This window comes from Colius striatus, chromosome Z, assembly GCF_028858725.1.
Source record: "Colius striatus isolate bColStr4 chromosome Z, bColStr4.1.hap1, whole genome shotgun sequence".
NCBI classification, from domain to species: domain Eukaryota; kingdom Metazoa; phylum Chordata; class Aves; order Coliiformes; family Coliidae; genus Colius; species Colius striatus.
This window is the reverse complement of record NC_084790.1, coordinates 77,570,427-77,588,924: the sequence shown is the minus strand read 5'-3', so window position 1 is coordinate 77,588,924 and position 18,498 is coordinate 77,570,427. Positions and strand designations below refer to the sequence as shown.

Genomic DNA, 18,498 nt, shown 5'->3' with positions numbered 1-18,498 from the left:
TTGTTACCTTCCTTTTCTTTTCGATTAGGATTAAACTGTTCTTACCCTACAAGTTTCACCTTTTTTTCCAATTCTCCTCCCCATCTCATTACAGGTGGGAGGAGTGAGCAAGTGGCAGCATGGTGCTTAGTGGCTGGCTGGGGTTAAATCATGACATCATATGTCCCCATTTCTAGGAGCTTAACAAATACCTAAGATATTTAAGTAGTAAATTTGCATATGCAAATAAGGTTCCATCAGCTGTAAAGTACTAAAGTCATGGCCTCTGACAGGCACCTGCATCAAACAATATCCATTCAGAAGCCCCCACAAGGCAGGCAACTGCCGGACAGTCCAAGTTGCTTGAACTGGCAAAACTACTGCTAGTGAGAAACCAGTAACAAAACAGTCTGCAGCTATGAATCTGATGTTTCAGGGTCTCCTTCAAGAGAAGTACTAAGAAGTACTAAGTGCCAAAAGATCTTTGGCCATTTTAAGAAAAATTGGATGATACTGCAAAGCTCAAGAGGTTCTACATGACCTAGGAAGGATCAGTAAAAGGATGATTATGAAAGTATCAGATCTATGCTTTCCCACCACATAATTTTGAGGAAAGCCCTGAGAAGCTTGGCACGTCCCTTAAGATAGAAGATGGTGCTACCTCTAAGCATGGGAATCCATCACAGCTTATAGAAGCTGTCTGGTTTTGCAAAGGAGCTACTCAACCACAGTTTTAGCTGATGATGTCTGAGGAAATCAAAATAGGAGTTGTGGGCCTGATCTTCAATAATATGTAAGAGAAGCCTTCTTGCTGGTCTGATCTTAAACAGAAAGAAGAATCATCTGAAAGGTCCCTTTTATTCTATCTTCAAAGGTTTAGGAAGTAAAACAGTTAGGCATAAAATGCACCTCACAATTTAATTATCAACAATTAAATGAATAGAAGTCTTGGACAAAGAACATGCTACTACTCTCATCCACAAGCCTCTGTCTACCCAAAGCCAGATTGTCACATTGTTCTAAGTGAAGAGTCTTCACAGAGAACAAGTCACACAGCATATATCCTTAAAGATCACAGCACTAAAAAAAAAAAAAAAAAGGCAAAACTGGCAAGGTATCAAAGAAATTATAAATAGACATTCTGGCTACCACTCCTTGCTCTTCTAATTCCTCAGATTAGATAGACACGTATCCTTTCAAGTGAGGCAAAAACCTTCAACTTCCAGAGCAAAAGTAAAACTAGAGATTTTTTAATCTGTATGCTGAACTAGCAGTATCTCTGCTTTGAACTTAACATCAAATCCACAGTTAAACTGTTCTGGAGTATAACTGCCTTGAAAGAAACCCTTCAAGTTGGAGGCCCATCAACTTCCATAAAAAAGATTTACTCTCTTCACATCCTCAGACCTTGAAGCTGTCTGTTTCTAACTTGCATTTTGTCTACAACAGGTTCAGAGGGACTTGCCAAAAGAGAAGAGCATACAGTTCATGAGTTCAGCAACTTTCTTCCACGTTCTGATTACGTACAACCATTCTGAAAACAATTTATAACTAGAAAATAGCAAATATGAGAAGCATGGAAGGACACAAAACCAAGACATTACCAAGACAGATTTAATCAAGGTGAGATGCTCTCTTCTACTCCCAACTTGCCAGCTCGCTCAGTATTACGTACTTCTGTGTTTTAGATGACCTCAACTCTGATAAACGAAAAGGGGATAGAAAAGAAAGTCCCCTCAGTCAGAATGGTATGTGTCCTAGAATTCAGGTGTGTGGAGGGGTGAGTTTCCTCATTAACAATAAGTCAGAGTACACATCCTGACAAATCACAGGAAATACTGAATGTTAAGGGTTGAGAAAGGAAGTTCAGGTTTCTTTCTCAAATTAGATGAGATGTAATCTAGTTTACTGCTCAAATAAACTATAAGAAGTCCCTCCAGCAAAAACTTCAACGGCAGTAAGACACATTTTCCTGACACGGATTGGGACAAAAAATTGGTCCATGCAACATTATAGAAGACATTATTTGTTGTTATAGACACTTTGTATACTCTCTGTTTTTCAAGGAAGCTGTGCAAATGAGCCACACAGCAAACTGACCAACTACTCGTTGGATCCTCTTCTGCCATTAGTAGCATTGTCAATGCAACTTTCAAATGTGGAAACTTCCAACTTCAACACTGGCAATACACATCTACAGACGTTGCATAACTTGAAATATCTGCCTGCCCCTTAGGTTTACAAAGATTGATAGATTGCACTCTGTGGCAAAAGAGTCTCAGAGTTGAGGAGGTGCTACTAAGTAACTACACATACTGCAGCAAAAAAAAACCCAAAACACCAGAAGTGTCTTACAGAGCACTGAGTTCTGCTACAGTTAAAATTGCTGCATGTAAATAAAGTTGGAGGACTCTGCAACAGACCAGCTGCACACCTACAACGTTTTCAATGTTTAGTCTACTCTAAGGCACACATCAAAAGCTGCCCTGATCTCAATTTCCCTCAAAAGAATTGGAATGGACGCATGGAAATCCAAAGCTTCTGAAACACGGCTTTTCCAATCACTCCTTACAAGCAGAAAGACTCAGCAAACAGAAGGAGTGATTTAACATGAAAGGAAAACCTTACCGTGTCTGAACTTCCTTCCAGCAGTATGTTGATTGCTCTGTTCACATCCCCATTACAATCATGTAGTGCCACTATGCACTCATCCTGGTTTTTCCCCGTCACTTCCATAAGCTGGTAGTAAAAGTCAGACATGTTAAAATATCAAAATTATCATTAAAAAACAAAAGTACCACCACAAACTACAAGAAAGTGAATAACCAGTGTGACAGAGCAACTAAATACTAAATAAAGGTATCTGCATTTTACAGATCTGCTTCATCTCAGACGACAGTATGAAACACAAATTAAATGGTAATCCAGAAAGCACTCTCTTTCACACCTTTTTTATTCCTTTACACTTGCAGTAAATGCTGTCACCCCACAGACAGCAGTACAGGAAGATAAAATGTAGAAGATCAGGATAACTCCAGTATCATCCTCTTTCCCTTCCCATCAAATATTCCCCCTCTCACTGTGTGAGAAAAGACATAAGCCATGGCAGAGAACAGATCCATCTGGAAAAAAAGACAGACTAAGGAATGTTTACTTTTCAGTCAGATCAGTTCCCTTGATCCATTTCAGCATAAGGCCACACAAAAGGCAGCAATGGCTGCTTAAGGAGAGCTAGTACTGAATTATGCCCTGTGGACCTACACACTCTGAGTGTGGGATGGAAATAATCAGTCTGTCATGGGCCATACAGGAACTTCATCCAAAGAAAAAAACTCTACATGAGCTAGAAAAATATACACACAACTTAAAATACTGGGAGATTTCCCATGCAGAACTTCTTATTCTCACTACTAGAATACAGGCACTACTGATACACCTTGGGCTTCAGGAAGTACAAGACTTCACTTCTGGCGCAGCAAAAGAACAGGTTTATAAGGAAAACAGCAAAATGTACTTAATACTACATCAGAAAAGGTTTTACAAAGGAAAATAAATAAAGAAATCTGCTCCTCTACTGCATTAATACATTCACACTAATTCTTCTCTCCTGGATGTACTCCTACATTCCTCATTGAGTTGTGGTGTGTTTCCTAGGACAAAATCACCAATACCCACAGCAGAACAAGGACCCAGACTCTCAGTACTGTTGGAATTATTGGTCTCAGCTGTAACTGGGTAATGCAAGCTTGAGTATCTATACCTGAAACTCAGCACAGTAGACAAAATGGTGTGAGATTTCACTTTCACAGCGTAATTCTATCACTTTAAAGTGTACACAGACGTAAGAGGTCAGATTTTTTTTAAAAAAAAGAAAACCAACCCATCAAAAAAACCCCATTTCAATTCACCTTTAAGCTATGATTAGATTTTTACTTTGCCTGAAAAACAGCAATGATATTAGTAAACTCATTTTACACCAGTGACATATTTTTCCCATGTGCACATATATGTGGACAACCTGAATGTACTCTATTCTGACAATCATTAAGCATCAAGACCATACTAGAAAGATACAGTCTGGAAGAGACATCTCTACAGAAGAGATTTTTGCTTAAAGGCTTGTCTACAAAGGAAAATACACTGATGTAACTATATAGCCAAAGCTATATTACCACACAATTTATTGTAAACAGGCTTTACAGTGCAATATAAACACCTTTTCCTCATTAAACTCACATCCTTTCCAGAAGGTTTCATTTAAATTAGAAACAGTTGCTCTAACTTCAAATATAAGCCAAATTTGGAGCACCTTATTGTGGGGCATAAAAACTCTGAACTATAAAAACATACTTGTTTCACTTTATCTTCAAAATCTGCGTCGTTCTTATCGTAGATCATCTGAGCAAGGCGAATTTGTTCTGCTGTTGCCTGAAAAAACGCAAACATCCAATGAAGTATACAAAAGATAGCAATCTCCTTGTGTCATTCTTTTTCCTTTAGATTCTCAAAAAGAACATATACAATAAGCAGGACTAACATCTCTCCTCTCTGTTCATTTTAGAGTTAAAAAGTTAGCTGGGACAGAAGCAATTTCAACATGTTCAAGTGTGTCTGAACCACAGTTAAAGGTCACCACATAAACAAGACAACCATATAGTAAAACAGACTTTACCATAGAAACCTACGCTTTGATATTATTCCATTTACTTTACCTCTCCAAAGTTTTATCATTAACAAACTGTCAATGGTATTTCTAAATTAACCCCATCTCTGATGATTCCTGCTCACATTCCCTTCCATGACTCTTCCAACAACAACACAAGTGTAGTTTTTTGAGCACTTAAAGGGACTGAGTCACGCCTCAAGATTTTGCTCGTGAACAGCTGCACTTATTTTCTCTATAAGCAAATAGTGGCCTCTGAAAACTGCTAAAGGATCTTGCTATTGATTTGGTGCTCCTTTAACATTTCTGGACCCCAAATCCACACTGGTAACTTCTCCAAAAGTTGACCCAAATGGATGGATACAGTCAAGTGCCATAAACGCGAACACAGCTGTCCCAGAGAGAAAGCATGTCCCATCATACAGGCCACTCTTCACAGCGTAGTATTTGCAGTCAACTTCATCTGTACTCCCATGACAATACTAAAAGATTAGTCTATGCTACAAAATCCTGTGCCTAATTTGATTTCTGTTTTAACAAAAGAGCTAGAGAAGGCTGATACTGAAGGATCTCAAATGAGAGCTGAGGTGCTGTGGGAGATTTCTTCACTGAGAAGACAATCATCTCATCCACTGAAATTCTTGATGGAAAGGATTCATACAGGGCAGTTGGTTGACTCTCACCTCTCAAAGTCTCACTGAAATTCTGTGTCTTCTGAGTTCAGACTTCATCAAACTGCTTCACTTTTGGAGTTTATCACAAATACAAGCTCTAGAAGAGGTGACCAAGTGTAAAGGCTGAGAAGAGTCTAAAAATTACTCTACCACATACCACCAGCTGCTTACTTTCTGAGAAGCTGCTGCAGCTGTCCTAGTTCCTTGATGGAAGCAACATTTGCTGTGCTCAGAGGCGATGTTCGAAGACAATTAGTGTTTGTAACAAAGTACTGTGTGCTACTTCACATTTTCGAAGTGTCACGCTAACAGCTTCATACATCTCTCAGCAACACCGAGGAGAGCCTGCTCTAGAATTCCCTATGCCAGCCCTGGTGCTGCCCTCCATGAAAGCTTCTGAGTCAGTGCAGTGCTCTGTGCAAAGGAGCTTGCTCTTGGTGTCTTCTGAAAGCTCAGCAGAGAGCAAAAACAAAAGGCCTGCTGGTTTCAGGAATTATGCCTTGGTGATCCATCTTCTTGCTCTGACTTCAGCCTCCTCAGGCACACTGCAACTTCTACACTAGTGAAGAGACTTTCTTTGAAGATATATCCAGAGTAAAAAGCACTCAGACAACATAATTTTTGTAGAGGCATGATGGCATGGAAACAGGAAGCCATTAGGACTCATTTTTTGCCATAAATCAACTTTTTTTTCCAAGTATACATTGGAAGACAAGAATATACCAATTTTATAACAGTATCAAATGGGTGACAGTGTCTTCAGTTTTCCTGTGTAAGCTGAGAGTTTAGAAACAAGTAGATGCAACATCACTAATATTTATGCCAGTGGATTACACCCAGATGAAACTGAACATTTGGAAGAAAAACACCACAACAAAAACTCACAAGATATGTTTACTACAAAAACACCGAATCAGTGTCACAAAAAGTTTGGGTTTTTTTTCCCAGCAAGTGGCTCTTCTTTAATTTTAAGGCACCATCACTACAAGTAACATTGTAGTATCCTATAAAAGAGTATAATTAAGCTTTAATTGATAATAAGGAAATAGTAGCATCTTAAGAACAGCTAAAAACTTTACTCAGCCTTACAAGATATATTATTTTTGCAGGATAATAGTGAAGGAAATTTTTAACTAACAATTTTAAACTACCAGAGAACGGAAGCATGCAGAACACAAAGCAATAGTAATAGGCCCATATCTTCCAATAAAATGGTATATTTATTATCCAGAAGCAATGTGAAACAACTGCAATGTAATCTCTTCAGTAACATAAATGATGATCAACGTGATGTTATGACAACAAAATCTCCATTTGGGACAGTAACGTTCAGAAAAATGAAACAGTAAAATCCCACACATTTTTGTTGATCTGTAAAGCCTGACTAAGCAGGAAGGTCCATCTGATAGATAAATAAGAAAAAAATACAGTGCATGAAATATAATTGCTATATATTAAATAACTGTATTTTATAGTGAATTGGCAAAACCAGTAACTATTAAGAAATAGAAAAAGTGAACAAAATGCAGAAAAAAGGTCTGTAAGATTTAATGCCTAAAATCATTAAGTTACACAGGTTGGAAAAGTCCTCCATCCACACTTCCACTGACAGCATGTCTCATCAAAGGTGATGCTTGGGGATAGTCAGATATCCCACAACCTCCCTAATCCATGATTGTGTTCATGATAATTGTGTTCATGGTAAATATTATCTTTGTTTCCTTTTAACAGCTGAAATTGCCTGTCTTCCTACTTGTGCCGTTGTCTCCCTGACAAGAGTCTGTCTTTGCCTTTTCTATCCAATTTCATGCAGTACATGAATGGAAGACATGATCTTGCCTTGCCTTCTAAAGGCTGAACAAATTCAGTTCTCTCAGCACTCTCTTATTCATCTTTGCTTCAGCCTCTCAACAACCTTCAGAGCTCTTTACTGGACTTGCTCCTATCTGACCATGTCTGTCTTGTGCCAGGGAGCCCAAAACTAGGCAGAATACTCCTACTGCTGTCTTGGCAAATGTCAAAAAAACAGGTGAAACCACTACTACTATCAAAGTGCTTACTACATTCCTGTGGCCTTACTTGTCATAAAACAAAACCCAACATGACTTCATTTGTTGAAAGTCACTTTCTAAATCCTCTTACCAGCATGAATCACCACTACGCAAAGCACTGCAATGGAAGAGATGACAAAAGCTTGAGCTCAAGTAATTAATGCTGTACGAAAGAGAACAAGAGCCCCTCTATGTTAAAGATCAGCCTAGAAGACAACAAAAGACACAATTTCCCAGGGGTGCACCTCTAGATCGATGGACCTTCTGTCAGCAGAGAACTGAGGCAATCCTTGAATTGAGTCCAATTTGAGAAGTATCTAAGAGAATAATGAGTTGCTAGCAGCAGAGATATTTTGCACTCTCTGCAACCCAGACAAGGACAACTTGACTATCCTGCTGCTGAGAATCAAGACAATGAGGCCAATCTCACAGATACCCAAAATAATTTTTTGCTAGCAGCCAATCATCTCCATTCCACTTGATGAGGATGCTGCATAAGAAGTTTACAATTATTGGACTTGCAGATATGCTGAATCATGCTGTAAAACACAGCATGCATCTAATGAGGCTTTCCCCATCCACCCAAATTCCTCTTCTGAACAGAAATCTAGCAACAAGAAGCTGCCATATGGAAGAGCTGAGATCTGAGGACACTGAGGTCACAGGACAGAAATCCTGACACAGGAACAGACACAGAATTCCTCACTGATGAGAATGGTCCCATCCTCACTTTCCAAGGAACACAAAGCTCCTTTAGAGACAAGAAAACAGTAACAACTTCATGATGTGCTAGATTACTGAGTAATTAAAGCAAGACAGATCAGGACTTTTCCTCCTGTCTTTTCTCAGTTTTAACTGACTTAGGGAAGAAATGTCCATCATTATATTCTCACTTTCAACTCAGAGGGTTACACAGTATCACGTACCTGTACTGCTTGTTTCTGTGGTTGTGTTGGCTGTGCGGCTGAAATTTGCGTTTTGTCCCGAGTGCCCCGGGTACGTTCACTGCCCACTGAAGTCATCATATACAGTATATACAAAACAATGTATGTACAAAATAGAAAATCTGAAAGAAATAAGATTTTTTTTTTAAAAGAGCATCAGTTAAGGGCAGGGTACTAATTCAATATCCAGATAAAATACAAACGCAGTAGCTTGAACTCTTCCTGCCTTTACCACAAACTTTACACAGACTCTTGACAAAGCAGTTTTAATACACTACTACTGGATTTATCACAGTCTTTACAGTATAGGGGGAAATGCAGGGAATAAAAAGCATTTTTGTCAGCTGATTGGGCTCTGTCTAGCTCTGTACTTCCAGGTGACATCAAAATCTCACAGCTTTTCCCAGTTATTTAACATACAGGCTTTTCTATCCGCTACTCTGCTGAGATTTCAGCTCCAGTTGTATCACTCCTTAGATTTCTGCAACATCTGTCTTGTCTTAATGCCTGGAATTTAACTCCTCCCACAGAACACTAATACAAAAACCCTATTCACAAAGCAGGCAGTCCCTCTCTTCCCTATCATCATTCCTGCACATGTACAGAGGTCACAGCCAATATCCATTCTATTTCTCACCTCTCTCATTTATAAGAGAAATTACAAGTTTACCTTTAAATCCAGCCTCCATAGATAGAAGTTTTGTTTATCTCCCTTACACTTGCCAAACTGATTTACAAAACTACCTGTTACCCTGCCTTAAACATACGGCAACAAAAAAGCCTCAAGGAAAATCCAAATCCCACACACATCACTGAAAGCTGACTGCCAGAAATGTGATAGCATTCTCATTTATCCTCTACCATTAAAACAAGAAATTTATTCTTCCCCCCGTGTTTGTATAGCATCTCACAAAAGTCTAATTGATGAGAGTGGTTTACAGCAGCTATGAGAACTGGTCAGAACCATCATAGTCAACCATCTGGTTTCCAACCCCATAACACTGAGAAGCGGAACTGCAAATTTAGGGAACTAAGGACAACCTACAAGTGGTGCATCTGGACAGAAGAGGTGTAACCAAGCAGCAAAGCACATTCACGGCAGCCCCAGAATGCCTCAGCAGGCAACTTATCAGGACAGCAGCTTTGGTGTAAGCTGGCCAGCTCCAAGTTCAATGTAGCATAATGTCCAGATGAAAACTGAGCCAACTGCTGCAATTGTGTGGATGAAGATGTGTTCAATACCCAATCACTCACTTGCACAAGTAATGGGTACCCAACAATTCAAGTTGCAATGAGATAGTTCAGTTTAAACATCCATTCACTCAGGAGCCTCATCTCAAATCAAAGAGACAATTAACCCCATTATCATCTGAATCTCTTCTTTAGAAATACGTTTTTGTTGGCCAAAACTGAATTGCATCATTGAATTTCTTTATGTGCTAGTTAAAGTATTCACTAAAGTCTGAGGAGAAAGCATATTTCCATGAACTCTTACATATTTAACAAGAAAAGGCTTGCCTTGACCAGGAACTGACTGTAGTATGAGTTGAACTAGAACATTCTGTTTCTCTGCTTTATGAATACATTCACCAAAGCTAATCTGTCTCCCAGGCTCTTAAGACAGTCTAACTTTGTTGTCTTCTAAGCCCCACAACACACAGACCTTCAAAGCACTGCACCTGACATCCTAAAAGCCAGATACAGTCAGAACAGAGGTTACTTAAACTTGTGACAACATGTTCTATAGAAAATAAAACATTAAGTAGACACAGAGATGCTCTGAACAGCAAGTTCAATGCTTACTGCCAACTCTCTGGTCATGGCTGTCTCCTGATATTTTAAACACGTTATCAACAGTCTTCAGTTGAGTTTCCAGTAAAAGTTAGTTTTGTTCTTCATGTTAAAATCTGCTTTATAAACCTTGCTGACTGCACTGCCAATATTAAAAAACTTTATATTTATGTAGACTAGTTATGATCTTGGGACGATTTTTGTTTTGTTTTGCAATTTTTAAGCATCAGCTAATTATAATTTGAACCTAGTCCAATGAACAATGAATAAAAGCCCTGAACAGAGAACATGACAGAGAATACTAACCTCTCTGAATGACAGGCTAATAGTTTCAAATAAGACTGTCTGGAATTAGCCCACTATGATTTAAGATACATTGAGAAATTACAACTCCACTGGGTCTCAATTTGTTCATCATTTCTGAATTAACATCATGTTTACACAGCTTCTGGTACCTAGGAATTCTGACATACATTTCAATGCTATTTTCACTAACTTCACCAAAGATATTGAAAATATTGTGACTCCTGTTTTGGACATGACAGCAGTACACTCACATTAAAACAAAGAGTTTTCTATTTGTAAAGCACACACTGAGCTATAACCTACACTTCAGACAGCCAGGCCAAAATTTATGGCAGCTGCAGAGGATTTTGCCTTTTCTGCCTCTTCCCACGTGTATTTTACAGTGTCTCTGTGCCACAGTCATTTAAGTCATGTATGCTTTTCAGGATGAGAGGATACTTTAAGGAGAAAAGAAGCATACAAATGTTTTAAATAGTCCTGGGGTGTGAAGCAGCACAGCAAGATCAGGCTGCAGCTGGGAACAGAGTCAAACAACCTGAACAAGATAGCAAGATCTTTAAAGAAGACCCTCATCTTGCTGATGGTGCAGGTCACAAGCAGCACAACCCGGTAACAGGTCTGAAGCAGAAAATCAGTGAAGGCAAGAGCCTCTTCCTGGAAGCAGAATGGACTTGTGCTTGTTTCAGACAAGTGTGCAAACACAGCCTTAGCTTGACATTTCCCATCAAGCCAATATGGACATGTTGTATTCCAGTTCTCTTAAAAGCACAATTGGCAGACTGATATTAAAAAAAGGTTTCAAAATAATGCTATTTTATTTCCCCTTACTTGGCTCCTGCTATCTACAGGGAGAGTTCAGCACCAGCAACCAACCCAGCTCCAGTACACATGAGGGGCAGCTGAAGGCCTCTGCTCCATCACTGATGAGGCATTGACCAGGGAAACATTGCAGCTCCCCAGCTGCAATTGCACAGGCATTCCTTCACCATGCCAGGCTGAGGCTTCACACTGGACCACACATAACCCTCAAACCACCAAAGAAGCAGGCAAGAGGGAAGCAGGTAGCTACTGCCTCCAAGTTATAGTAGCAGCTACAATTTTGAGTATGACGTGGGATTTTATTAATTAATGAGGCTGAACATTTCCTTGCTCACAAAGTAGCTTCTTATTCTCTCAAATTACTCATATTAAAGTCTGTTTAGCAGGCTGTTGTTATAGCAATGAGTAGGATATCCAAACCAATTAACTTAATTTTAACTGCAGAACAACTAAGGAAAGAAGATTTGAGACTGAAACTCAACTTTTAATTAAAACTTGTTTTAAAAAGATTTAAAAAAAACATTCAGACTACCAGATGTTTCAGTTATCGTGTCAGGGTCTGACTCTGCAAAAGTCCCCCATCAGCAGTTAATACCTGACCTTGTAGACGCATTGCAACTCTAGTGAGCAGATAGAACAGCTTTATTTTGAAGAAATAGATGCACATTAACTGAAACAAGACACACAGAGCACTAGCATCCAGGAAAGAGACTGGACTTCCTCAGACTGTTGTGTGGTCATACTTTCCTTCATGATGTAGTGGTTTCACTCCAGCCAGCAACTAAGCACTACACAGACTCTAACTCACTCTTCTCCACCAGGTGGGATGGTAAGGAAAATGGAAAACAAGTAAAATTTGTGATCTGAGAACTGATTAACACTTGAAATAAAAATTAAAATATAATTATATAAATAGCAATGAAAAAGAAGACACCAAGGGAGTGAAATCAAACCCAAGAAAGAGACAAGTGATGCCCAGTGCAGTTGCTCACCACTCGCTGACTGATGTCCAAGCAGCTACCCACCCCTCCCCACCACCTCCCCTGAGTTTCTGTACTGGGCATGACTTCCTATAGAATGGAATAGCCCTCTGGCTATCTGGGGTCAGCCGTCCTTGTTCTGTTCCATTCCAGCTTCTTGTGTCCCTCCAGCTCTCTTGCTGGCAGGGCACAAAATAAAAAAAAAAACCCTTGACTTAATATAAACTTGACTTACCAACAACCAAAACCATCAGTGTGTTATCAAAATTGTTCTCATACTAAATCCAAAACATTGCCCTGTACCAGCTACTAGGAAGAAAATTAACTCTGGCTCAGTCAAAACCAGGTGGAAGAAAAAAAAAAAAATAAAGCATAAAATTGCTGTGAACCTTTTTTCACTGATGTAATCTACTACTTCCAGAGGAAGGTTGTCTTGGCTTCTACTTTAAAAACAAAAGAAAATTCCAAACAAAACACAAATAGAAAACAACCCTTGTTCAGTAGTTAAGAAAATTGTTCACTTCAAGTATGTTTAGCTTCTCAAGCTTTAAAGAATTCAGATTTCAGTACTTTCTCAGAAAGCAAGTAACTAGACTTAAAAAGGGGAAGCAACAGAGGCATTTAAGAGGAAAACTGTTCCAAATATCAACATTTTGTTTGTTTCAGTGGTTCTGTTTGTACAGCAAGTTTAGCCCAAGGACTCAGAACTACAAAAACACATACATTCTTATATAATAAGCTGTCACCAGACTGGCAACAGTAATTCTAGGTTACAAAAGCAGTATGGAAGCATTGGTATCTCAGTACTCAACTTGCCTAAAGAGACCAAGTGCCCCCAAAGACTCCGCCAAAGTCTTCATACTTTGTCTTGACACTTTCAGCTGGGTTATTGCTTTGGATTTTAGAAGGAAATGAGGAAAGCAAAGAATCAAAGAGTAACTGAATGCCTGTCAACACAAAAAGCAGGTTTTTAAAGCTATCATAATGCTTTCTTTGATCTTTTGTTCAACTTTCCTTCAGTAAGAAACCTAGTCCTTTTAGACTCAAAGAAGTCAGAAAATTAGAGATACACAGAATACAAATTGACTTGAAAGGGTTGCAAGTCCCACAAGATACACTAAATCTATTGCTGAACTTCCAGGGACAGACTAAGCACAGCAATACCACCTGACTTTCAGGAATCCTTCTGAAGTTAAATATTCATTTCCATCAACTGAACCAAACATTTGCAGTTTCTTTTCCTGAGACGGTCTTAAGAAAGATATTTTCTTGACTGTCTGGACAAGGAGTTGTGTTAAAGAAGACTGCAGAAATGTTTCTGAACATCTTAAAAGTGTGATTGGTTTTTTTATCTTCAAAACACAAAGCTACCCAGTCAAGGAAGGATTCCTCACAATGACAGGGCTGGGAAAAGGCTGCAGGACACTGTCTCATGATGGTGTGTCTACTATACACGTACAAGTCTAGATTTTGACGCTATGGCAATAGCGTGACATGAACATGAGGCAAAAATTATGTCTGCAAAGCATCAATGTAATGCATCTCCCTCAAGTGCTGTTGTCTAAAGTATCTCACCACTTTTACTGCTGCTTGAAAGGGGAAAAGGGTTTGCAAGAATCAGGAGTTCCTCAGGAGCGGTGCTGATTACTCAGTACCTGTACTGTCCCAAGCCAACCATACTGAATCTGAGCTTATGGATGCTGTGAGGACTCATGCCTCATCTTATCATCTTCTATGGTAAAAAGGAAAAATATTGATGGCTGGAAGTAGACCTGCATCACTGCCACAGCACCACAGGAGAGGGAAATCATAGTGTTCACCCACTTTCATATTTGACCAACACAAGAGGATTGCTGTGAGTGCTCAGAAAACCAGTGGCAAACATATAACTCATATATGCTTCCACTTGAGTTAACAAAGCATACTGAGTAAACAAGCCACATAGCCACTGTTGTGGTTTAATCTGAGCTAGCAACTAAGCACCACACAGATGCTTCCTCACTCCTTCCCTTCTCAGTGGGATGCGGAGACTTAGCGAAAAAACGTAAAACCCATGGGATGAGATAAGAACCATTTAATAACTAAAATTAAACAAAATATAATAATAACAAATAAAATACATGCTAATTATTATTCTCATGAAAAATAATGGAATGAGAAAAAACAAAATCCAAGAAAAAGTGATGTCCAGTGTAGTTGCTCACCACCTGCTGACTGATGCCTGAGCAGTGACCTGCCCCTCTCCACCAACTTCTGCAGCTTCTATACTGCCTCTGACATCCTAGGGTATGGAGCATCCCTTTGCCTAGTTCAAATCTAATTAGCAACAATTAAATCTGATATATGTTATCAAGATTATCATTGAAATAAATCCAAAACACAACTCTGTACCAGCTACTGAGGAGAAAATTAACTCTGTCCCAGTCAAAATCAGGACACTCGCCATTTTTACAACTCACTGAGTTAGTTGAAACTGCTTTTCTGCCAACTCAATATATAATTAGCTAATATATCCTGATCTACAGAAAACAGTAATTTATCGTTATCAGCAAACAAAAAAGATAATTTCAAGGATTAATACTTCTAAGTAAATATTACATAAAGGAAGACAAATAAATATATAAACAAGTCTTACAAATGTAAGAAAAAACAATATTGTTTGGAATGGAAAGACATCTCATCTTCAGAGGATGTCTGGAACTAGGCAAAGGCTTTTGATCTATCCAGAGTCTGTCTCAAAAGCATACTGTGGAAGAGGTCTGAACAGTACATGTTTTCCACTAGTAGAATAGGTTTAAAAGCTAAGTCATAAAAGCTAAGTAATAACATTACTTTAACAAATCTTCAAACCTCACAATACCTTTCTTAGGCAGAAAGACTGGGTTAATACCAAACAGACATGTTTTAAACTTTAGTCTATAATGGTGATTATCCCAGCTCTCATCAAAATCGGCCAACTATGCCAAATCAACATCCATCAGATTTGCCTTCATCATTTCTTTATGTATATATTCAAACTTCAGAGGCAACAAGAGTCCTTATTCGTACAAAAACTTCTGAAGGAGGAATCAGTTTCTCCAAATCCAATCATCCTAAAATCAGAGAAGTGTAACTGACTTCCACCTAAGGCTTTATTTTCTAGACAACCAAGGCAACCGTCATACTGCTACAGACCTGGACAGCAAAAGCCACTCAGTCATGCTATCACAAGACAACACTCCTGCGTGATTCTGGACGATCAAAAGGCAGTGAATGTCCTAGAAGGTGCACAGGACTTGACCTTATGGTTCATACATCGCTATCTACAAAGTCATTATTCTTATCTTTTGCTCTTCTGCAAGAACGTGGCCATTTTAGATAGCAACTGTCTGAACTTCCACGTGCAAAAATGATCAAGTCTTGTTCACTGTCCTAAAGAATTTCTGCAAGGACCTGAAAGATGCACTAATTACTAGCACTTACCACTAACTGTAATGAAACTTCAAATAACAGAGATCCAGTTACACTAACTGCATGTGATTTGCTGTCTAGGACCACTATGAAGACTATCAGAACTAGAGGGTATTACTACAGCATAACACCAACCAGACCACAGTTGTTGCCATCATCTAGAGAAAAAATATTTCTCTTGGAGAACAGCAATCATGAGTATCCTGTGAGGCAGGGACAACAGCAACTTGACTTTTGAAGTGTGTTTATCCACTCTAGCCTGGCCTGACATCCAAAGACCTGAAGGAAAAATTAAATACACGTTCCAGTCCTATTTGATGCAAGGACCTCACTTCTTGCTCTCTGTCATAATAAAGGCTTTCCTTATACAATTCCTTCTAAAAGCTACCAAAGTCAAAGAAATAATGTATTAACATCACTGATGACAGCACATGCTGTCCTGAACTATCTATCAACTGACTCAGAACCTCAGGCTGGGAAGCACATGGAAACCAGAGTGGCTCAGAGGTGGTTCCCCCTGCTTGCACAAACACCTCCATTTCAGAATCCTCTGCTTATTTTCTAGTCTAATGTGATAAAAGAAAATACCAGCAAAATCAGTACACAGTATATTCCCTGTTTGTTCCATCATTGCAACATTCAGTGATAAAGAATAATCAGTACTGCAAACGTCCTCTTCAGGCCTGTCTCTCTGGGTTTATCTACTCAAAACAATGGAATAAAGAAAAACAAAGAAAAGGTAAAGCTCTAGGTGGTTTCTCCCCTAAGGTTTCCTGAATAGTGTCCAGTGCAAGGGCACTACGATGTCTACAATTTCCAACAAAGCAGTAGGCAGCAGAACTACAGACTGAATTATACACTGCATTAACTAGGAGGCTTGTAAAAAACATTAACTAGTGTATTGGGTCTGGGATGGTAGGGATTTTCCACAGTAGCTCTTGTAGTGCTGTGCTTACTGTTGATATCAATATTATGACTACTGCTCACACTGCATCAGGGCTGTCCCTCCAGCATTCCTTCCCCCACCTTCACCAACAGCTGTGGGTGGGCACAATCTTGGGACGGACCACGGCCAGAACAGCTGACCCAGGCTGACCAAGGAGATATTCCATACCATATGACGTCAGCTCAGTAATAAAAACTGGGGGAGAGGAGCAGGAAGTGGGGCCAAGATTCATTTCTGGCCTTCCAAAAGCAACCATGACGCGTACCGAAGCCCTGCTTCTCGGGAGGTGGCCGGACAGCGCTGCTGATGGGAAATACAGAGTAACAGCTTCATCTCATTTTGCTTCGCTTCCCGTGCGTGCGGCTTTGCTGCTTCTCTATTAAACTGCTTGTATCTCAACCACAAGACTCCCAACTTATTTTCTCCCCTTCTTTGGCTTGCTGAGGAGGTGGGTGATAGAGCGGTGTGGTGGGCATCTGTCATCCAGCCAGGGTCAAACTACCACAACTAGTACTTCACAAAAAGAAAGGTTTACTGCACCTGAGGAAAAAAAATGAACTAGTAGATTTTTCAGGGTTGAAAATCACTACCCTCTGTGGCCAGAACTAACAGCCTTCCCGAAGTGACACACAAGTGGAGGACACTGGAACAGTTCCAGGCAAAAAAAAAGTGACTAGAGTTTAAATTTCCATATGGGACATGGTTATACACTCTTTCGAAGTTCAATCCATACTGCAAGTTGAACCCAAAGAGTTTACCCCATCAATATCAAGTTTCAGCTCACATCTAATTCCACGTAACTGTGAGCCATCACCAGAAATGGCATTCCTGTTCCCCTACTCCTTTATCATGTAATATTGCTACTTCCCTTCAATGAGACTAATGATGACACAGCTGCAGAGTGGGTTCAGTGAGCTGACCTAAGAGTCAACTAAACCCTCTAAAACAAAACAGTGAGTCAGTTGAACGAGCTTATCCAGTGGAAAACTATGTGGCTATATAACTGCTCAATCTGACACAAGGGATATGGATCAAGTTCATGAGGAAAGGGAGAACTTGCACTTCAGCAGCCAATATACCATTATAACATAGATAAAATGTGAGGTTTTACCTTTTGCTTTCCTGGGATCCAGTACGGCAAGACTTGATCCTGGTCAGGCCCTCTGGAGGCAACAACAAACTGCATGAAAAAAATGCCTCCTAGGCTCTTTAGAAATTGAAAGAGCTCACAGGAAGACACTCTGCCAACAGAGTAACCTCGAGTAGATCATACTTATTGCATAGAGATTTATATCATCTTTACTAAAGACTTTTTAATGCTCTACCTCTTGGATTCCTGTTCGCATTTAGTAACTTGCAGTGAAGAATACACTTGCAAAAATGTGAAGGTACTTCTATCCAAAAAAGAGGAAGCCATAATCAACCAACAATGAAAAAGCCTGACTAACGCAGTTTACTGTAATCTAGCACACAGTCCTTTCCCCTAGGCACAGAAGTATCTGTCTGCACCCAGATTTGGGCATTAAACTAGGGACTCAAACCACTCTAAAACAATTTAGCCACCACATGCAGTCTTTAATGAATTAGTACACACAACTATATATTTGATGCTTTTGCTGGTCCTCTCTTTTGCTTTCACAGGAATAATACACTTAAATGTTGACCCTTTCCCTGTCAAAATCCCCACCTTGAAAAGGCTTGTTTCTCAAGTTCATTAAAACTTACAGCAGTCACTCTAAGGGGTAAAAAAGGAAATCCAGACAAATTCATCTTGGAAGATAGAGCTTGGAAGTCCTTCAGATGGAAAAAAATAAATTCTAAAAAATTAAAAATAAAATTTAACAAAAAAAAAACCCCACAAGGCAAAGACTCTGCAGGCTAACAATTTGCATAGG

At 39.4% G+C, this 18,498-nt stretch overlaps 1 protein-coding gene across 2 annotated transcripts in view; it reads right to left on the bottom strand.

Annotated features, from left to right (window-relative positions):
• The window catches only part of UBAP2 (ubiquitin associated protein 2), a 152,434-nt gene that overhangs the window by 121,111 nt on the left and 12,825 nt on the right, over window positions 1-18,498 (bottom strand). For both annotated transcript variants that reach the window (XM_062017817.1, XM_062017818.1), the window contains exons 2-4: window positions 8,294-8,433; window positions 4,330-4,407; window positions 2,608-2,718 (exon numbers count right to left, since the gene is read on the bottom strand). In XM_062017817.1, coding sequence (XP_061873801.1) covers window positions 2,608-2,718; window positions 4,330-4,407; window positions 8,294-8,433 — 329 coding nt within the window. The remainder of the gene's footprint in view (window positions 1-2,607; window positions 2,719-4,329; window positions 4,408-8,293; window positions 8,434-18,498) is intronic.